The sequence below is a fragment of the Hyperoodon ampullatus genome (genome assembly GCF_949752795.1).
Source record: "Hyperoodon ampullatus genome assembly, chromosome: 19".
Lineage (NCBI taxonomy): Eukaryota > Metazoa > Chordata > Mammalia > Artiodactyla > Ziphiidae > Hyperoodon > Hyperoodon ampullatus.
The window spans coordinates 7273483-7295158 of NC_136932.1; the positions used below are offsets into that span (position 1 = coordinate 7273483).

General features: G+C 52.1%; 3 protein-coding genes across 5 annotated transcripts; all 3 read left to right on the forward strand.

Annotated features, from left to right (window-relative positions):
* Window positions 1-2001: 2001 nt before the first annotated feature.
* On the forward strand, window positions 2002-9140 carry PSME3 (proteasome activator subunit 3). 3 transcript variants are annotated; one of them, XR_013811422.1, is made up of 12 exons: window positions 2002-2233; window positions 2921-2953; window positions 3077-3139; window positions 3335-3439; window positions 4865-4913; window positions 5700-5812; window positions 6026-6094; window positions 6231-6298; window positions 6398-6452; window positions 6578-6664; window positions 7255-7392; window positions 9048-9140. XR_013811422.1 is itself a non-coding variant. In XM_079725306.1 (11 exons), exons 1-11 carry the CDS (start codon window positions 2192-2194, stop codon window positions 7333-7335), a joined length of 765 nt encoding a protein of 254 aa, XP_079581432.1. In that variant the 5' UTR covers window positions 2002-2191; the 3' UTR covers window positions 7336-7487. The 3 variants fall into 3 exon arrangements, 2 of the variants coding, with proteins under 2 accessions (XP_079581432.1, XP_079581433.1); XM_079725306.1 differs by lacking the exon at window positions 9048-9140 and having other exon boundaries at window positions 7255-7487; XM_079725307.1 differs by lacking the exons at window positions 3077-3139; window positions 3335-3439; window positions 9048-9140 and having other exon boundaries at window positions 7255-7487.
* Window positions 9141-10486: 1346 nt separating this feature from the next.
* AOC2 (amine oxidase copper containing 2) lies at window positions 10487-15287 on the forward strand (the record flags this gene model as incomplete). Its single annotated transcript, XM_079725613.1, has 4 exons — window positions 10487-12080; window positions 14038-14323; window positions 14556-14685; window positions 15021-15287. Exons 1-4 carry the CDS (start codon window positions 10493-10495, stop codon window positions 15285-15287), a joined length of 2271 nt encoding a protein of 756 aa, XP_079581739.1. The 5' UTR covers window positions 10487-10492.
* A 1037-nt stretch (window positions 15288-16324) lies between these two features.
* Window positions 16325-21676, forward strand: LOC307068141 (amine oxidase [copper-containing] 3; the record flags this gene model as incomplete). Its single annotated transcript, XM_079725818.1, has 4 exons — window positions 16325-17924; window positions 19442-19727; window positions 20140-20269; window positions 21228-21676. 4 exons carry the CDS (start codon window positions 16325-16327, stop codon window positions 21501-21503), a joined length of 2292 nt encoding a protein of 763 aa, XP_079581944.1. The 3' UTR covers window positions 21504-21676.

A 21676-nucleotide genomic window follows, 5' to 3' on the forward strand; every position in this document is an offset into this window, starting at 1 on the left:
TTCCCACCATCTCCCTTGCTCTCTTTTTTTAAAACATAAATTTATTTATTTATTTATTTTTGGCTGCGTTGGGTCTCCGTTGCTGCGCACAGGCTTCCTCCAGTTGAGGAGAGCAGGGGCCACTCCTCTTTGCGGTGCGCAGGCCTCTAATTGTGGTGGCTTCTCTTGTTGGGGAGCATGGGCTCTAGGCACGCAGGCTCTGTAGTTGTGGCTCGTGGGCTCTAGAGTGCAGCCTCAGTAGTTGTGGTGCACAGGCTTTGTTGCTTCGTGGCATGTGGGATCTTCCTGGACCAGGGCTCGAACCCGTGTCCCCTGCATTGGCAGGTGGATTCCCAACCACTGCACCACAGGGAAGTCCCTCCCTTGCTCTTCACACAGAGGTGTGCTCAGGATAAAATGTAAATCAGATGACCTGCCTTTGCACTTAATCCAAATTGTTTCCTAACAGCCCTCCCCAGCCCACTCCCACCCCCAACTAACTAACTAGTCTTTCAGTTTCTTCAACTGAGACTTCCCTGGTGGTCCAGAAGTTAATACTCCACGCTTCCACTGCAGGAGTCACGGGTTTGATCCTTGGTGGCAGTGCAGCCAATAAATAAGTAAATAAATACGCTCTTTAAAAAAATTTCTTCAACTGGACAACCACTTTCCTTCCCCAGGGCATTTGCCTGTGCTGCACCCATACCTTTGAAGACTCTTCCCCTCACTCTTCCCAAGCTAACCCTTTTAGCTTGTCACTTCATCTGAGAGGCCTTTCTTGGCCATTTTAACTAAAATAGACCCCTGGCATTCTCTACGTCAGTCATTTTTTCCCTAACATTTATCAGATTTTGCAATTATGTTGTCAGTTTACTTTCTGGTGTCTTTCCCAAGTATTAAGTCCCAGGAGACCAGAGAACTTGAGTCTTGTTTACCTTTGATTTCCCAGAACTGTGCTGTTCAATACAGGAGCCATTAACCACATATGGTTACTGAGTACTGCAAATGTGGTTCCTTTGAACTGAGATGTGCAAGTAAGTGTAAAATTCATACTGGATTTCAAAGACTTGGTATGAGAGAAGAATGTACAAGATCTCATTAATATTTTTTATATTGATTACATGATGAAATGATAATATTTGGTTAAACTGGGTTAAATATATGATTAAAACTAATTTCACCTGTTTCACTTTTTAATGTGGCTGCTAGAAGATTTTAACTTACATAAGTGACACATTATTTCTAGCCTCTGAGACGCTGCTGTCTCAGAGCCTAGTCCATTTTAGAGCGAAATAACCAATGTTAAGAGACCATATGAGTGGGTGAATTAAGGGTTAGAGACTGCCTTCCATGAGGAAAATGGATACAGCATTGCCCTAGAAGTTAGGAGATCTGAGCTCTGGTCTTGGATTTTCTGGAAACACTGTGAAGCCTTGGACAAGCACTACCGGCCTCCAGGCATCAATTTGCCCATCCATCAGGCAGCTGATCACTGAGGTCTGAAAGTGTATGAGATTAAGTGGCTAAATGGCAGAGAAAGGTGGGGAAGCCTGGTGCAACAGGACTTGTCTTCTGTTAGGCTCCAGCCTAACACTAGAGCTTCGGCTAAGAGGAGGAGGCGGCAGAAATCACAGACTAGACGCCCCAAACCCAGCGCGGGGACCGTCGGCTTCCTCAGGTCGACGTCACTGGGGCGGGACGGCGTCGTCGGTCGGGTCCCCGCTCGAGGCGGCAGTGGCTCCGAAGGTCCCTTCGGAGAAGGAGAGTGCCGGGATAACAGAGAAGCAAGTAATCCCCGAGTCTCTTTGAGCCTCAGATCTCACTAAACCACCCTTGGCCACACTCCCTTTTATTTCACCCGTAGAGCGCAGAGGAGCCGGGAAAAAACAATGTCCAGAGCTGAACCTCAGCGCGGCTGCGCAGAGCTTGTGCGCATCCTCGCCGAAATCCCGGCGCTTGTATGTGACGTAACTTCCGGCGTGAGCGCCGAAAGCCGGGAGGGCGAGCGAGAGAGGGAGCAGGCAGCGGGTTACAGGCAGCGGGCGGGCGGGCGGACGGACGGCACGAGGGGAGGGAGCGAGAGAGCAGTGAGTGAGCCAGCGAGGGCGGTCGCGTCCCGAAAGCAGCCGGTATTCCCGCCTACCTCTGACCCCCTCCCCGGAGCCCACAGCGCCTCCGGTCTCCAGCGGAGCGGACACGGCCCGGCCCGGCCATGGCCTCGTTGCTGAAGGTGGATCAGGAAGTGAAGCTCAAGGTAACGGCACCGGCCCGGGCCTCCTTACCCCTCGCTTCGATCCCCGAGCAGTCTGACCGGCTCCCCACTCCCCATGGCGTCTTTGTCTCCCTGGGGACACCAGCCCTGAGCTTCCGCTCGGCTCAGCCCAGCCCCCCACTCCCGGGACAGCATCGGGGGAGAGGATAATATGGGATGGCCTTCTGTACCCCGTCTAATAGTGGAGAGCCCGGGGAGACCTCCGCGGACACGTGGTGGACTTAAGTTCTTTAGGCCAGTGACAGCTGGAAGTCCCCCAGCCCAGCAGCGTCCCCGCCTCCGGACGCTGCTGCTGCCCCTGCCCTTGGCATCAGGCCTGCCTCGTATCCTGGGCCAGGTTTGGATGGTGGTTGACAACGTTTGTGAGCTCACACCTCCCCCACCTACCTGTCTTTTGTCTGCTCTCAAAGTCAGATAGCTTCAGACACAGGAAGGGAGGGAGGGAGGGAAGACAGGCGGGTGCTGCTCTCAAGCCCGGCTTCCCTCTCCTGAGATGGAGAAATGGATCCTCAGAAAAAGAAAGTATTTGCAGTCTGGGGGCCTCTCAGCTTCTCATACGATTACAAGGTGAGGGGAAGACAGTTGGATTTGGGTTTCTCCATCCTGCCCATACTTCTGTTGCCAGGTACTGACTTACTCGTAGTGAATTGCTTTCTTTATTAATTTTAGGTTGATTCTTTCAGGGAACGGATCACAAGTGAGGTGAGTGAAATAAATAGAAAAATGAGTGTTGGTTAATAGTCGGGAGTTCCCCAGAGGAGAGATACCTGTAGAGACAGACCTTCCCACAGTTACTAATTCGGTTGTATTTTCCCTCATCTTTAGGCAGAAGACTTGGTGGCAAATTTTTTCCCAAAGAAATTGTTAGAACTTGATAGTTTTTTGAAGGTGAGAGACGCTTTCCTTTTCCTCAGATTCCCCCATTTTTTTGCCCCTGGTCTTTCTGTCAAATGGGACAAATCATGTGTTAATTCTGTTTTGTTTTGTACTGTAAAGCGCTCTCATTTCTTGCCCTTTAAATGAAATACTTCTTTGTTCATCTTGAAAAAACTAATGTTTTGGGGGTGGGCTTCTCTCTTTCAGGAACCAATCCTAAACATCCATGATCTAACTCAGATCCACTCAGACATGAATCTCCCAGTCCCTGACCCCATTCTTCTCACCAATAGCCATGATGGACTGGACGGTGTAAGTGTCCTATATTTATCTTTGTGTTTGGAAGCAATAGGTTCTCTGTTCTTTATTCCCTGCTCAGTTTGAACATATACAGAGGGGACAGTGGGATTTGGATCTGGGAGTGAGGATTCTTACAGATGTTATGACTAAAGTACACCCCCTTTAGATGCTGATTTTCATTTGTAGCATGAAGTGAATATGTTAATGTTACTCTGTTAGAGTGAGTTTAAAAATAGGACAAATAGCTACAGGTTCCCTCAGGTGATCTGGTCTGTCCCCAGGACTCTAGGCAAGACTTTTCTTACCCGTTTCAGTGTCTTGAGTGTTGTTATGGAATGAACAGTTCTTCTTGCTATGTAACTGCAGTCCTAGTCTTTGTGTATCTTTAGTGCCTAGTCTTTATCAGCTATATATCCACATTTTATTATAACACTGATGACACTGTACTGTATTGTTCTTTGTCTGCATTACTGTCTCATTGATAGAACTTGCAGTTCTGGAAAGCAGAAACTATCTTAATTATCTTTGTATCCCCAGCACCTAGCATTGTTCCTAGTACATAGCAGGTGCTAAATACACGTTTGTTGATTGAATATTGCATTTCTTTGTGGAACCAGCGGATTTGTACTTATTCCCTTAATTATCCTAACTCTGCATTCAGTGCTTCATTTTTCCTGTTTTTTATAGTATCCCCCCTGCCTAATGGCTCGATTTTTACATTTTTAAAATTTACTTATTTGGCCGTGTCGCACGGCTTGTGGGATCTTAGTTCCCCAACCAGGGATGGAACCCCGGCCTCTGGCAGTGAAAGTGCCAAGCCCTAACTACTGGACCACCAGGGAATTCTCCCTAATTGCTTAATTTGTTATATTTCTTGAAAGGTTGGTCTTCCCAATTAGAGTTTAAGTTGCTTTGTGGCAAGAATCTTTTTAATTAATTAATTAATTAATTAATTAATTAATGGCTGCGTTGGGCCTTCATTGCTGCACGCGGGCTTTCTTTAGTTGTGCCAAGCACAACTTTATTTATTATTCTTCTTTGCGGTGCACAGGCTTTTCATTGTGGTGGCTTCTTTTGTTGCAGAGCATGGGCTCTAGGCGTGTGGGCTTCAGTAGTTGTGGCACGTGGGCTCAGTAGTTGTGACTCGTGGGCTCTAGAGTGCAGGAGTTGTGGCGCACAGGCTTAGTTGCTCCGTGGCATGTGGGATCTTCCCGGACCACGGCTGGTACCCGTGTCCCCTGTATTAGCAGGCGGATTCTTAACCACTGCGCCATCAGGGAGGCCCCAAGAATCTTCTCTTAAAGCCTTGTATGTGCTTAGTAAATTGTGTGTAAATTAATAATGGGGTTGAGGAAGGGATTAAACTTGCTCGAAGGGTAGCTTATGGTGGGGATGTAGGTGTCAAGCAGGCTAATTCCCATCTTTTTGTGTCTTTAGCCCACTTACAAGAAGCGAAGATTGGATGAATGTGAAGAGGCCTTCCAGGGTAAGAGCTCCCTTCGCTACACCCCACCCCAGCCTTTCCTGGCCTGCAGCCCTGAGTTGCAGGATGAATCTTGTGTTCTCCTGGCCAGTAAGCAGGATCTGAATTTATTTCCCAGACGTTAGCATTCCCAAGTCCTCCAAGCATTGTCATTTAGCACTGTAAACCTAATTTTCTAGTTAATAGGGAGGGTTTGTCTTAGTGTGGACTGCCAAGGGAGAGAGGTTGGAGGTGGCTACACATCACAGATTTTTCACAGAAGTCACAGTTCCATATCATTTTTTCCTCTTCAGTAATAGTTGGTACATTAAGTCTATAGAGCATGTTTTTTTTTTTTTTCTTTTTTTTTTTTTTGCTGTACGCGGGCCTCTCACCGTTGTGGCCTCTCCCGTTGCGGAGCACGGGCTCCGGACGCGCAGGCTTAGCGGCCATGGCTCACGGGCCCAGCCGCTCTGCGGCATGTGGGATCTTCCTGGACCGGGCCACAAACCCGTGTCCCTTGCATCGGCAGGCGGACTCCCAACCACTGCGCCACCAGGGAAGCCCCCTATAGAGCATGTTTTAATTTCTTTATTTTTCAGAGTTTTGGGATACTTTAGACACCCATTTGCTAATCCATGTGTTCTCTTTTTTTGATTTCGTTGGGGGTGTCAAGGTTTATAGATAGAGTTGTGACAGATAAAAGGCAGAGGTCATAGCATCTCATGGGTCTGGGAAAGAGAGAAAGGGGTGGAGTGCTATGTCCTACCTTCCATCCAAATCATTTAACCTTCCTCATGTCCCTGTCAGGAACCAAGGTGTTCGTGATGCCCAACGGGATGCTAAAAAGCAACCAGCAACTGGTGGACATTATTGAAAAAGTGAAGCCTGAGATCCGGCTGCTGATCGAGAAATGCAACACGGTGAGGCAGGGGCTGACCCCGAATAGCCTGGCTTGAACTATGCAAGATGATGGATATGGGGCTGGAGGCGTGGAGATGATGTGGGAATTGGAAGTCTGTCTTGGCTCCTGTGCTCCTGACATCTGGCCCCAGCAGCATGAATTGTATACTTCATGGCTTCAGTAGAAAAGGCCATGGTCCTCATATGTATATTTTGGTCTCCTCACTCTCCAGGTCAAAATGTGGGTACAACTCCTGATTCCTAGGATAGAAGATGGGAACAACTTTGGGGTGTCCATTCAGGTAATGTGCTTGCATTAGGAACTGGAGAGGAAGGTTTGGGAGATAATCTCATGTCCCCTGCTTTTCTGTTTTCCCTTTCTCTTTGGTCTGCCTTGGGGTGATATGGAAGTGACTTTTGACTCAGTTGTTTTTTCAGGAGGAGACAGTTGCAGAACTAAGAACTGTTGAGAGTGAAGCTGCATCTTATCTGGACCAGATATCTAGGTAGGGCTGCTTGGGCTTGGCCCAGGAATTGGGGGCTGATGAGGTGGTAAGCACTGTCCGGGGTCTCCTGCAGCTTCCTCCTCTTCTCTCTCCTTCCAGATATTATATTACAAGAGCCAAATTGGTTTCTAAAATAGCTAAATATCCCCATGTGGTAAGTAAGGGTTTTGTAGGCCGAGGGTGGAAGTGGTAGGACCGGGAGGAGTGGCTGTTCCTGGGAAGAGCCATGTGGGGACAGTCAGGCTTTGGGAACTAGCCTTTTCTCCGCCCCACTCTCAGGAGGACTATCGCCGCACCGTGACAGAGATTGATGAGAAAGAATATATCAGCCTTCGGCTCATCATATCAGAGCTAAGGAATCAATATGTAAGTAACCTTGGTCCCTGCCCACAGTTGCTCTGGCTTCTCTTAGTTCTGGTGACCATTTTCTTGCCACTCTCTGGGGGTTGAGATGGGGGGCGGGGGGTGGAGGTAAAATGAGTGGAACAAATTCTGCCCATTAGCCAAGTGATGAGAGCTATGAGGTCACTGAAGGTATCTAGCTGGGCATCTCCCTTCTTTCTACCTGGATGGGAAAGGGCACAACATAGAGTAGGGGTGAAGATGTGGGCGTTAGAGTCAGGCTTAGGTTTAGAACCAATCCTACTTGTAATGTGTGGCCTTGGGCAAGTTTAACCTCAAACTTCAGTTTCTTCATTTCTAACACATTAAAGGACCCAGTGCAGTTCTTGGTATGTTAAGTGCTCAGTAAATGTTATCTATTAGACTCTTGGGCCCTGGATATACCCAGGTGTGCCTGGGGTATAAGAGAGGTAGTAGGGTGAGTGATTCAGATTCAGGTGAGTGAGATCCGGGTTATGTGAGTGATTGCTTGGGAGTTTGTGGCGGTTTTTTTTATTTTCCTAGTGAGGTAGGGGTACAACAGACATGTGAGTCCCTGATCCCTCTTCTCCCAGGTCACTCTACATGACATGATCCTGAAAAATATCGAGAAGATCAAACGGCCCCGGAGCAGCAATGCAGAGACACTGTACTGAGGCCAGGGCCAGGGCCAGGGGACTCTGTGAGTCTGGCTCAAGACCGACATTGCCTTGGTTTGTTACATGACTATCGTGATGGGGAAACTGGCTGGAAATAGTAATCACACCTCTCTCTGTTTTTAGTTAGAGTCTAATGAAACTCTCATGTAGTTCTGTGACGTGTTTACCTCTTTTTTCAGGCCTCAGGAACTCTTCTATTTCCTTCCCTAATACCCCACGCCCCCCGTCCTAATTTCTGGAGACATCCAGATTTGTGTACACAGGATGTTGGCACAAGAATACTTGTGTTTTTTCTCCCTGGCTCCCTCCTGTGTCTTGGGCTTTGTATTTCCCCTCTTGATGATTAGTTGGTTAGAAGCTGAGGGAACTGGAAGGAGAGTGCTAGGTGTTTTGTAGGAACTGGGGCGGAGTGGCGGGGGGACCAGCTCATTTCTTCCTGTTGGGAGGTTAGTGTCCCTTGACACTGTGGGACGTTGCATCCTACCTGCCACAGTCGCCCTGGTGATGACTTCGGGTTTCCCATCTATATACATTGCACCTTGAACCTGATCATGACAAGAAACACCTTAGACCTTCTGCCAAGTCCCTAGCTGCTTCAGATGTTTTTATAACTAGGATTTTCACGTACACATATGTGCGTGATATACACACACGTACACACATGCAGCACATACATGCCTTCCTACTCTGTTACTTGATGGCCTCCCCTCCCCCCAGCCCTGCCCACCCCCCAAACCCTGTCTCTGTCTCACACGCTCTCACACACACACACACACACACACACACAGACACACACACACACCCTATTCAGAAGGTGTTAGGTGTTTTAGTCCTCATCCACCAGGGCCCATTGTCTCCTGATATTGTAGCCTCTTGGTGCCCGAGGCTGGTGAGTTGGAGGACAACTGAAAGATAAGAAGCAGGGGCAGTGGGTTCCCCTTCCTCTGTGACTCGGGTCCTTTGGGGCATTTTTGCAAAGGCTGGTCCTCTGAATCCCGGTTTCCTCTTCCCGGGCCAGTTGTAAATTGGGGTGGGGGTCTCTGCAGCTGTGAGGCCAGATGCTGCTGCTCCTACTGGGTTTTCCCTTTGGGAAAAATGTTTTCTTATTTATAGTATTGTGCTTCCAGGGAAAGCGGTCACTTGTGTGTATATGTGTGTGCATGCACACACATGCATGTACACATTGTGTGTATGTGGAAATCTGCTGGGCAAGTCAAAACCATAGAAGAGTTGCCTCTTATCTCTCAAATCTTCCAGAGGCGTCACTTGTTACAGCTTTTGTGTTAACCCTCATCAACCCCCACTTTTATTCTCCCACTACTGGAGAGTCTGCTGGTGATTCTCTGTGTCTGTTTCTGACTTTTATTCTACCCCCATCTCTGTCTTCCAACCCCCAATCATATTTCCATCTGGATGCATCATTTTTCCTCCCAGTATGCTATAGAGAAGGAGTTAGGATGCTGTCTTCCCATGAATAGTACTCAGTAACAAACCAACTGCATTTTAGTTGGGCAATGCCCCTACCCACCCTCAGACCCCTTCCAGTTAAAACCGTTCCGTCCGCCCACCATGTGTTTCTCAGTTTCCCTTTTTGTTTGTTGGATTGTTCCCATGTCCCTCCTCCTCACCACCCTTGGATCGTAATGTAAAATTCTTTTACCGTGTCAAGAAATTATTAAAAATACAGGTACTTTGACCTCTTTCTAAAGCTGCAGACCCTGATGCGATGCTCTGGTGGCCTGGGACATACCCACACTTACATGTGTGCACATTGGGACACCCACCTCTGCATATACCTCCAGCCACCCTATTGGGTGTCTTTATACCAACTGAGCTGCCTCTTTTCTCTGGAATAATGGAAAGGCCGAGGCTTCCGCCTACCAAGAGGCAAGGGTGGGTCCTTCATTTGTCTTCAGTCTGAATTAAATGAAAGTTAGCTCTTCCCAAACCTAAGCTGCCTTCTACCCTCACAAGATCCCAGCTCCTTCCTTCCTTCCTTCCTTCTTTCCTTCCCTCCCTCCTTCCCTCCCCAGTGATACCCATGAACTGCCAGTAGAGGCTGCTCTAGTTCCGTGTGTGGGGAATCACCTGGTTCAAGGCACACCCGATCCCGTCATTTTCTTTGCTCTATACTAAAAGTTCCTTCTGAATAATGTCTTAAGTTTCTTGCGGAGATGCCAGGGACTCCTGGTTTTTGGTTTTCAAATGAATTGGAGGGCTACCTAGGACCTTAGCTCCCTCTGAAATAAAGTTTCCTTAACTTCCACCTTGCAGAGTAGCATTCTGGTATCCAATGATTTGGTATCTGTTGTCTCTGCAAAAAAAGATTTAAGGTCTTGAACAATGGAGGAACATCTGCTCTATTCTGTTTCAGAGATCAGTACCAGTAGCTGACAATTTTTGGATGCCTACCCCGCGTCAGGCTGTTAAGCACTTTACGTGCCTGATCTCATTTACTCTCCATGAATCTCTAGGGTAGTTTTGTCCCTTCTTTGTAGGTGAGGACACTGAGACTTAGGATAAGTAACTCCCCTCAGGTCACACAGCTTAGGGACCTGCGATTGGTGTACAAATCGGACTGCTGCGTCCAGGCCTTCACCACTCCTTTCTCACCGACTAGATGGCAGAGGCCTGAGACTACAGATCAAGGGCTTGGTCTTAGGCATCTGGCAGAACACAGTGCTTACTGCTGAACTGGGCAGTGGATCCTGGAAATACTGGGGGGGAGTGCCTGCCAGGAGGTAGGAGAGTGGACAGTTAAGAGTGGTTGCATGTAGTACATGGGACTTGATTGGGCGTCTGAGATTTGCATACTTCCTCAGACCCATTCTGGGTGGAAGGTAGAGTTTAGTGTATGTACAAATGCCCTCTAATCTGGTCTAAATGATGGAGATGGGTAGTGGGTACTGACCGTGCTGCCGGGATGAGTTCAGGGATGGGGAGAGGCTATGCACGTGGAAGTAGTACCTTGAGCCAAACCACAGAACAGAAAATTGGAGCAGAATTATATAAATCAAGGTCAGAAATTTCCCGTCCAACCCACAGGGTGGAGTTTTCACTATTCCTGTCCATCCTACTGAATATAAGCCCTGATTTGATGTCAGTAAGTAGAAGGAGCAGCTGGCGGGACTCACTTCAGCTCTCGGCATTCACCATGGACCTCAGGGTAGTCCTCGTGTTCCTGGCACTGTCCCTCATTACCGTCTTTGCCCTGGCCTATGTCTTGCTGACCAGCCAAGGTAGCTCCAGCCAGCCTCCCCGCTGCCCCTCTGTATCCTACAGTGCCCAGCCCTGGGCACACCCTGGCCAGAGCCAGCTGTTTGCAGACCTGAGCCGAGAAGAGCTGACGGCAGTGATGAGCTTTCTGACCCAGAAGCTGGGGCCAGGCCTGGTGGATGCAGCTCAGGCCCACCCCTCAGACAACTGCGTCTTCTCAGTGGAGCTGCAGCTGCCCCCCAAGGCTGCAGCCCTGGCCCACCTGGACAGGGGGAGCCCCCCGCCTGCCCGGGAAGCACTGGCCATCGTTTTCTTTGGTGGACAAGCCCAGCCCAATGTGACTGAGCTGGTGGTGGGGCCGCTGCCGCACCCCTCCTACCTGCGGGATGTGACTGTGGAGCGTCACGGGGGCCCCCTGCCCTATCACCGACGCCCCGTGCTGGGAACTGAGTCTGCCCAGATGTGGAAGCATTTGGAAGAGGTAGAGCTCCCCAAGGCACCAGTCTTCCTGGCTTCCGTCTTCAACTACAGTGGCTCCACTTTGGCAGCTCTGCACGCCACCCCTCGTGGCTTGCGCTCAGGGGACCGTGCTACCTGGATAGCCCTCTACCATAACATCTCAGGTGTTGGGATTTTCCTTCACCCTGTGGGGCTCGAGCTACTGCTGGACCACAGGGCCCTGGACCCTGCCCGCTGGGCTGTCCAGCAGGTCTTCTACCTTGGGCACTACTATGCAGACTTGGGTCAGTTGGAATGGGAGTTTAAGGCTGGCCGGCTGGAAGTGGTTAGAGTTCCTCCACCCCTGCCAGTTGGGGCCTCATCGCTGCGATCGCGGGTCTCCCCAGGTCCTCTTCCCCCTCTTCAGTTCTCACCTCAGGGCTCCCGGTACAGTGTGCAAGGGCACCTAGTGGCGTCCTCCCTTTGGACGTTTACCTTTGGCCATGGGGTGTTCAGTGGCATGAGGATTTTTGATGTTCGGTTCAAGGGTGAGCGAGTGGCCTATGAAGTCAGTGTCCAGGAGTGTCTGTCTGTCTATGGTGCCGATTCACCCAAGACAATGATGACCCGATACCTGGATAGCAGCTATGGACTTGGCCATCACAGCCGGGGCTTGGTGCGGGGAGTGGACTGCCCCTATCAGTCTACCATGGTGGACATCCACGTATTAGTGGGCAAAGGGGCAGTCCAGCTGCTCCCGGGGGCTGTGTGTGTGTTTGAGGAGGCCCAGGGACTACCCCTCCGCAGGCACCACAATCACCTTCAGAGCCATTTCTATGGCGGTTTGGCCGGCTCGGCCCTTGTCGTCAGGTCTGTGTCCTCTGTAGGCAACTATGACTACATTTGGGACTTTGTATTGCACCCAAATGGGGCGCTCGAAGGGCGGGTCCATGCCACGGGCTACATCAACACAGCTTTCCTGAGCGGGGGCGAGGAGAGCCTCCTCTTTGGGAACCGCGTTGGGGAGAGAGTGCTGGGGGCGGTGCACACGCATGCCTTCCACTTCAAGCTGGACCTGGATGTGGCAGGTGAGTGCCCAGGGGATGAGGATTGCGAGTTGGGGTGGGCCAGAGGGAAGGGAGACCCGCACATCAAGCCGGAAGAGGCAAGAGGGTGGCATTCCAGCACCACAATTTATTGTGGCAACAGCAGGGACTGATCTGAGTGTATTCAACTGCAGTCAGCCTAAATACTGGGCTTATTGGGTAGTTGGCAAAAGGTAGAGAGGGTTCCCCCGCCCAGCCCCTCTGACCCGCTGCGATTGTGAAACCAAATGTGATGGCTGCGCTGTACTAGCTGGCTGCCTTAGCCTGTCTGTGGGTGGTGAACTTGCCCTGCCTGTCTGAGGCTAGACACGGCTGGAGTTGGGGCTCCGAGTTCTTCCTAATTCTGAGAGTCAGTGGAGGTGGGGAAAGCAGGGGCCTGAACAGAGATAGGGAGTAGTCTGTCTAAAGAGCTTCTCAGAGTGGAGGTGGTCCGGGGGCCTGAGAAAAGGAGGTGCTAGCTGGGGGCTGCTCCACAGGTTTTGAGACAACTGAGGATACAAGACAGGGGTCCCATCCGCCTCTTGGGGAGGACCATCCCATTCCTGCCAGCACATGTCATCACAGTGGGCTCTCTGGTGACATGGCAGGCATGCAATAGGCTTGCTGCAAGTGTAGAAAGGAATTTCTCAAGTAGGGCTGTAAGCACAAAGGGGACTTAAAGCTCCTGACAGATTTTTGTCCAGAACAAAATAATTAACTTATCAAGTTAGACTATTAGGCCCAGAAAGAAAATTAGGAATCCATCAGACCCTCTCCATTTTACAGTTACGGAAACTAAGGAGGGTGGGGGGAGATGGGTCAGGAAGTGGCTGCCCAAGTACAATGCACTGTAACTCAGCATATTTCTTGTGAAACATTTCCATATTCTCTTGAGTATAAAGATGGCGTGTGTGTGCATCTGTGTGTGTGTGCTGTGCGGGTGGAGGGGAGAGAGCTAAGAAAACAGCATGATTGAAATGCTATTTTAAATCATGCATTTTAACTAGGTTATTCTTTGACATATTTGGAATATGACTATTTTCTGACTTGAAGTTTTCTTTCCAGCATTTTGGCATTGAAGAGCCTTGTCTTAGGACATAAATAACATTTACTGGACCAGCGTGCAGCACAGGCTGGTGCTGTGGGCTAGAGAGTCTGTGTCAGGTCCCTGCACACAGGACAGCTGGCAGGGGCACTGGCTTCAGGGGGGTTCCCTGTGTGCCAGCACATTCATATGAGTCATGCCAAAAGGAACTAGCAGTCCAAACCTGCAGAAAGAGTATGAGTGTTCCAGGGATCTCCCAGACAATTTAAAGATATAAATCTACTTCCTTGTAAAAAAGACAAAGTGATACCTGCCATATTGAGAAAAAAATCAAAGTCTGAGCCAGGAGGAGTATGCAGGGCACCACGGAAGGGGATTGGGTTTTTCCAGCCGGCTTCTCCAAGACAAATATCCCTTTCATAGTTAGAAGAACGTTATTAGCCACCTGTGTGTGCTTTTCCATTTATAGAGCTCAGCCACAGAACAGCTTTTCTTATGCCCATTGTAGCAATTCACCAAGTGAGAATCAGAGAAGCAAATAATTGGTCCAAAGTCTATTGGGTAGACCAGTGCCAATAGAACTTTCCGCAGTGATGGAATGTTACCTGTCTGATTTGTCCAGTATGTTAGCCACTAGCCACGTGTAGCTATTGAGCACGTGGAATGTAGATAGTGTGACTGAAAAACTGAAGTTTTAAATTGAAAGAGCCACTTGTGACCGGTGGTAACTGTGTTGGGCAGGGCAGGTTCAAAGAAGGCGGGCCAGCCCTCAAGTCCAGACCTGGCTCCCAGCGCAGAGGGCTCTCTGATGAGCTCTGCTGTCCTTTGTCAGGCCAGTGCAGGGGGCATCACGGAGAAAACAAGGGACCTGTCTCACCTGCTGTGGAACTCCTCTCCCTCCCCTCACCCTGGCAGGGCTGAAAAACTGGGTGGTAGCTGAAGACGTGGTGTTTAAGCCTGTGGCAGCCCCTTGGAGTCCGGAGCACCAACTGCAGCGCCCACAGCTGACTCGGCAGGTCCTGGGAAGGGAGGACCTGACAGCTTTTTTCTTGGGGAACCCCCTTCCCCGCTACCTTTACTTGGCTAGCAACCAGACTAATTCCTGGGGTCACCAGCGCGGGTACCGAATCCAGATCCACAGCCCTCTTGGCATACACATGCCCCTGGACAGCGACATGGAGAGGGCCCTCAGCTGGGGGAGGTGAGGAGGGCCCTGGGCACTGGGTGGTAGGGAAGGACCGGCCCCCTTCCCATCCCAGCTCTTGAAGACCCCCAACTCACTAACCTCGATCATTCACCCCTGGACCTCTTCTCAGATCCAAGTAGATATGGGACGGGAATGGTCTCACACAGAATCTGATCCAAAGGATTTCTGGGCTGGTAAAGGGCCTTGACATTTTCTGACACCACCTTCCTACAACGTTCCTGGTCAGATACCAGCTTGTGGTGACCCGGAGGAAGGAGGAGGAGTCACAGAGCAGCAGCATCTATTACCAGAATGACATCTGGACACCCACTACGGCCTTTGCTGACTTCATCAACAATGAGACCCTCTTAGGAGAGGTTGGTAGCCCTAGGGGCAGAGAAAAGGAGCTCCCCTAAGCCTGGTGTCTTGGCTGCCCGGCCCCTGGCTGTAGGATGGAGGGAATGGTAGGTTTCCAGTTCTTAGATTAGGGGCCAGGGAGTTCCCTGATGACCAACATGGGTCATCTCTCCTGGGGGTGAGATTAGCCCTGGGACCACCCTACAGCTTCTCACATGGATTACCACACCTGTTATTTGGGCCTGCGGCTGGGCAGAGGTGGAAGCAGGGCTGAGACTGGAGATTGGGGATTGTGGCTGAGGGGGGGTTCTCTGGGTCTCGCCTCCGAAGTCTCCAGCTCTTCCTCTTCCTGCAGGACCTGGTGGCTTGGGTTACAGCCAGCTTCCTGCACATCCCCCACGCTGAGGATGTCCCCAACACAGTGACTCTGGGGAACAGAGTTGGCTTCTTGCTCCGACCCTATAACTTCTTTGATGAGGACCCCTCCATCTTCTCCCCTGGCAGCGTCTACTTTGAGAAGGGCCAGGATGCTGGGCTCTGCAGTGTCAATCATGTGGCCTGCATCCCCCACCGGGCGGCCTGTGTCCCGGACCTGCCGCCTTTCTCTTACCAAGACTTGTAGCCCTGAGCGTGTGGTGGGACACGGGCGGGGCGGAGAGGAGGTGCCGAGACATGCACCTTCCTCTCTGTTCCCACTTCCTGCTCCCCTGACACTCGACCCTTGGGAAACCGCCTCCTACCATGTAAACTCCCATATATCCTTTGGTTAATTCTTATTTCCAGTTCATTGTTTTTAAATGATGAATTTATACAAATGACGTTGATATTAAAAATACTCAAGCAAAAACACCACAAATCCTACCACTCAGAAACATCTAGCATTCACATTTGGTGAATGTTATACCAGACATGTCTTTAATGCATGTGCATTGAAGTGGAAGAATAGATAGAATTCTGTAAAAACTGCTGGTGTGTGTAATTTATAATAAACAGTATTACAAGACTTTTACTTGAATTTCTTCCCTTTGACTTTTGAAGTATCTAGGATCCCCCAGAGAATATTAAGGACTCTGGCCAAGGAAATTAGCCATGGAGGCGAGGAGGACAGACCTGGCCAAGACACGCTGCTTGGGAAGCTGGAGAGCTGGGGGTGGGGTTGCCTTGGAAGGAGGACAACAGTTCCAAGTTGCAGGAAAGGGAACATCTGGCCCTGAGAAATGGGCGCTGGGGAAAGAAGTGGGGCGGAGGGGAAAGAAGGGCTGCCTCCTCCCCGGCATGTCTGTGCACGTCAGTGCCTGTCTGTGCTCAGGCTGCTCAGCTGCAATAGTTTGAAATCCCCACCACCCCTTCCTCCTACCCCAGCGCTCCCCTGTGCCCACCCTGACCCAGAGAGCAGAATGTGAGTTGGAGCCTGGAACACAAAGCCATGTAAGGTCTGTGGAAATCACTGCTGCCCTGCCTCAGCCCCGCCTTCCAACCCCAGCCCGCTCCGCCCCCCTCCCCAGCCTTCCCATGCTCTTCCCATCCTCAGTCTCCATTGCGTCGGAATACTGAGAACCTCAGCCAGAGTCTAGGAGCCCCCAGGACAGGGAGCAAAAGAGACCTGAGAATACAAGTCTCCACTTTGGTTCAATCCTCTGTCTCTACGTTCATGGGACAATGAACCAGAAGACCACCCTGGTGCTCCTTGCTCTGGCTGTCATCACCATCTTTGCCCTGGTGTGTGTCTTACTAGCTGGCAGGGGAGGAGATGGTGGTGAACACAGCCTGCCTCCCCTCTGCCCCTCCGTATCACCAAGTGCCCAACCCTGGACACACCCTGGCCAGAGCCAGCTGTTTGCAGACCTGAGCCGAGAAGAGCTGACGGCTGTGATGAGCTTTCTGACCCAGAAGCTGGGACCAGGCCTGGTGGATGCAGCTCAGGCCCAACCCTCAGACAACTGCGTCTTCTCGGTAGAGCTGGAGCTGCCCCCCAAGGCTGCAGCCCTGGCCCACCTGGACAGGGGGAGCCCCCCGCCTGCCCGGGAGGCACTGGCCATCGTCTTCTTTGGCGGACAAGCCCAGCCCAATGTGACTGAGCTGCTGGTGGGGCCGCTGCCGCACCCCTCCTACCTGCGGGATGTGACTGTGGAGCGTCACGGGGGCCCCCTGCCCTATCACCGACGCCCCGTGCTCACGCGAGAGTACCTGGACATAGATCAGATGATCTTCAACAGAGAGCTGCCCCAGGCTGCTGGTCTCCTCCACCACTGCTGCTTCTACAAGCACCAAGGAGGGAACCTGGTGACCATGACCACAGCCCCCCGTGGCTTGCAATCAGGGGACAGGGCCACCTGGTTTGGCCTCTACTACAACATCTCAGGGGCTGGGTTCTTCCTGCACCCCGTAGGTTTGGAGCTTCTGGTAGACCACAAGGCTCTGGACCCTGCTCGCTGGACCATCCAGAAGGTGTTCTTTCAAGGCCGCTACTATGAGAGTCTGGCCCATCTGGAGGAGCAGTTTGAGGCCGGCCTGGTGAATGTGGTGGTGGTCCCAGACAACGGCACAGGTGGGTCCTGGTCCCTGAAGTCCCAGGCGCCTCCGGGTCCGGCTCCCCCTCTGCAGTTCCATCCCCAGGGCCCCCGCTTCAGTGTCCAGGGGAGTCGAGTGGCCTCCTCACTGTGGACTTTCTCCTTTGGCCTCGGAGCTTTCAGCGGTCCAAGGATCTTTGACATCCGATTCCAGGGAGAACGGCTGGCTTACGAGATCAGCCTCCAAGAGGCCTTGGCTGTCTATGGTGGAAATTCCCCAGCAGCAATGCTGACCCACTATATGGATGGCAGCTTTGGCATGGGGAAGTACTCCACGCCCCTGACCCGTGGGGTGGACTGCCCCTATCTGGCCACCTACGTGGACTGGCACTTCCTTTTGGAGTCCCAAGCCCCCAAGACACTACCTGATGCCTTATGTGTGTTTGAGCAGAACCAGGGCCTGCCCCTGAGGCGACACCACTCAGACTTTCATTCCCACTATTTTGGGGGCCTTGTGGAGACAGTGCTGGTCTTCAGATCTGTGTCGACCTTGCTCAACTACGACTACGTGTGGGATATGGTCTTCCACCCCAATGGGGCCATCGAAGTCAAATGCCATGCCACAGGCTACATCAGCTCAGCGTTCCTCTTTGGTGCTGCCCGAAGATACGGAAACCAGGTTGGGAAGCACACGCTGGGCACCGTCCACACTCACAGTGCCCACTACAAGGTGGATCTGGATGTGGGAGGTAAGACATCCTGGCGGAGGCCAGGATTCCAGTAAAGGGGGCTGAAGGGTTGTCTCTGTTTGCTTTGGGTTTGATGGAGGTTTTCCAGGAAAGGAAGATCTGAGCATGAGGATATGTTTTGGAGTTTCATGCTTCCTCTTTTGCTGGATGGGAGAGAGTTGGCTGCTGAATTTTACTGAGATTTTAGCTCATTGGCTGGGTACAGAGCTGCCACCCACCCTCCACATGACCTCATCAGAAAATCTTGGGAAACAGCTAAGCTCAGAGAAGAGGCAGGATCCAGGCTAAGGGTCCCCTTTGCCCTCTTCCCTCCCTGGCACTTATATGGGTCCCACTTCAGTGAGGCAGCCATTTGCTTTTCAGCTTATCTGTGTCTGGCCTGCAGTGTAGGTATTGGGGAGGATCTGTTTGCATTCTGCAGAGTCCCTGGCACCTGCAGGCCAATCGTGGAACGCCCCCGGGGTATACATTTCCCTGGGAGGTGGACCTTTCTCCTCCCTGAGTTTCCATCTCTGGGCACAATACACTTAAGTGTGAGGGGTAGAGTGGATACTGTGGAATAGTCCAGATAGTTCCTGGAGTTGGTGGTCACAGAGGGCCAAGGGTTACATGATGCCTCGGAGTCCTGGTCATTTCACGGTCATTCCCCACATTGAGTTCATCACCAGATTTTTTTCTGCCTCTGAAATATCTCCAACCCCTCGCTTGGCCCCGCTACCGGCCCCCTGTGGGTGCCAGCCCTCTCTTTGCTGCTTCGACTCTTCTTCCTCTCAGATCCACGGTTCACCCTGCGCTCAGAGGGACCTACCAGCCCATGCCAGCCTGCTCCCTTACACACTGCCCACTTTCCCCATCACCTATTGGATCCCCATCACCTATAGGATCCCCATCACCTATAGAGGACAGCTACTGCCTGCCTGTCACACTCTTCCCTGTGCTGCTTAAGACACACACCCGCCCTGTCCCTGGACATGCACACCACATGTGACAGTCACGCTTCTTTGCTTTTGCTCCTGTTTTGCCCCTGTCTAGAATGCCCTGCCATGTCATCTCTGCTGGTGACATCCTCTAAGGCCAGGCTGAAAAGTGGCCCAGGAAGCCCTCTATTCTTGCCTGTACCTGTGTTCCTCTAACCTTCAATCTTGAATGGGCTCCTCTCACACTACAGTCCCTTCAGGGCTCGGCCTTTCTGGGGCGTCTGTGAGAGGAGGAGGGTAAGGACGTTGTTTCATTCATCAGTGTGTCCCCCGTGCTGAGCACAGGCCTCTCCACTAATGAGTGTGAAAGGATGAGGGAATGATATCCTTGAAGAAATATGTCACAGGTCAACAGGTTTGGCTGAAAGATTGGGACATCTTGGGGACAGGGGAGAGAAGCAGGGGGCACACTCAGTCTGGCTTTCTCTTTGGCCCCCACTCTGAAGCCAGGTGGGGACAGAGTCTGGGGGCGGGGCGGGCAGCTGCATGACCAGCCCTCCCTCCCCACTTCCCCCCACCATCTCCACTTCACCCCTGCAGGACTGGAGAACTGGGTCTGGGCTGAGGACATGGCTTTTGTCCCTACGGCGGTACCCTGGAGCCCCAAGCACCAGATACAGAGGCTGCAGGTGACCCGGAAGCTGCTGGAGACGGAGGAGCAGGCCGCCTTCCCCCTGGGAGGTCCCTCCCCTCGCTACCTGTACCTGGCCAGCAATCACAGCAACACGTGGGGGCACCCGAGGGGCTACCGCATCCAGACAGTCAGCTTTGCTGGGGAGCCCCTGCCCCAGAACAGCTCCACGGAGAGAGCCTTGAGCTGGGCAAGGTGGGTGATGGGGTGCGGTATGCGTGTGGGGTGGGGGAGGGGATGAGAGTGAGAAGGGAGAGTTGGGAGGGGCAACTGGGCACTCAGTTCAAACTGTACACGAGGAGAGTGAGGTAAGAGCTCAAAAAGGATTTCCTGGTTATCCAAAGGCCCACAGTGGATACATGGTCCCCTTGGAGGGCTAAAGCCCAGGTGGGAAAAGTCTTTTCTGTTTGGGAGGGGGCATGTTGTGAAATGGAAAGGGATGAAAAGGAGGACGTGGAATGATGTTGGGCCACCCACCAGGGTGGCGTCAGAGTGACTGTGTGAGCGAGATGGGAATGCTGAGGTCCATGGGCTCGGCTCCCTTCCATGATGATCAGGCAGCAGGATGGGCTTAGTGACCATGGAGGCCTGACCAGAGCATCTCTAGGTACCAGCTGGCTGTGACCCAGCGGAAGGAGGCGGAGCCCTGCAGCAGCAGCATCTTCAATCAGAATGACCCCTGGGCCCCCACCGTGGACTTTGCTGACTTCATCAACAATGAGACCATAGCTGGAGAGGTCAGCCGGCTGTGGGAGGCTGAGAGAGGGGTTCGGGGACACAGAGATGAGCCCCACCTTCTCTCGGGGAGGTCCCTGAAAACCATCTCCCCAAGGATGGAGCTGACTCCTGCCTTCTGTGCTTTTGTGGATCTGAGCATTACCTGCTTGAGGGAATCTTCCCAAGCTGGAAGTTCATTTGCAGACAGTGGCTGAGGCTCCAGCCTGTCCTCAAGACTCTACAGCTCTCTAAGTCTCAGCACTGTGGACTGAGTCCTTTTTTTTTTTTTTTTGCGGTACGCGGGCCTCTCACTGTTGTGGCCTCTCCCATTGCAGAGCACAGGCTCCGGACGCGCAGGCTCAGCGGCCATGGCTCACGGGCCCAGCCGCTCCGCGGCATGTGGGATCCTCCCAGACCGGGTCACGAACCCACGTCCCCTGCATTGGCAGGCGGACTCTCAACCACTGTGCCACCAGGGAAGTCCATGGACTGAGTCCTTTAAGGGCCCCAGGACTCAGGAGGGCTGGAAGTGACCAGGGAAGACCATATCTCTTTTATCTAAAGCTTCTCTGTTGCTTGCTTGACCATTAAAGGATTAATTTCCAAGTTAATTTCTGCCTCCCAAACCCTGATCTTCCCTCCTCATCCTCCTTCTCTCAGAGTTTGGGAGCTCTCGTTGAGTCAGGGGAAAGGAGCTGAAGTTGCCCGTGGGTGTCATCATTCCTCTGGGGGTGTGTAGGCTGATGGTGATGTCATGGGGAATGTCAGAGATGGAGGGTGCAGGCTGGGATGGGGGGCAGGTGTTGCTCCGAATATGAAATTGACCATTTATGCGTTGATTTCTGGACTAGTAGGAAAAATGTTTGAAGACTTAAAATCCTCTTGAGCAAAGGTGGGCTGCGAAAGTGAATGCTGGGAGAGGCGGACGTGCCCTTAGCAAAGCCAGACCTCATGATCCTCTTTCTTCGCCCCCATTAGGACTTGGTGGCCTGGGTGACAGCCGGTTTCCTGCACATCCCCCACGCAGAGGACATTCCCAACACAGTGACTGTGGGGAACGGCGTGGGCTTCCTCCTCCAACCCTACAACTTCTTTGACCAGGACCCCTCCATCGATTCTGCTGACTCCGTCTACTTCCGGCAGGACCAGGATGCTGGGACCTGTGAGGTCAACCGCCTGGCTTGCTTCCCCCAGGCTGCGGCCTGTGTCCCCCACCTCCCTGCCTTCTCCCACGCGGGCTTCTCCCACAACTAGGTGGATGGGGAATGTGGCTGGGACCCCAGTGCCAGGGAGTGTGGGGGAGGGGAGGGGATGGGCACTGGGCAGGGCAGCCTATGTCTTCTCCCTCCTCACATCCCGGGGGTCTTCTTTCTCCCATCGTCCTCCCTTCCCTCCCCCTCCCTTCTGGGAGCATCCTGAGTCTGTGC

Coding starts and splice junctions, on each gene's coding strand:
- PSME3 (XM_079725306.1), top strand. CDS start 2,192: ATGGCCTCGTTGCTGAAGGTGGATCAGGAAGTGAAGCTCAAG. Junction 2,234..2,920: donor ATCAGGAAGTGAAGCTCAAG/GTAACGGCACCG, acceptor TATTAATTTTAG/GTTGATTCTTTCAGGGAACG. Junction 3,440..4,864: donor GCCATGATGGACTGGACGGT/GTAAGTGTCCTA, acceptor TTGTGTCTTTAG/CCCACTTACAAGAAGCGAAG.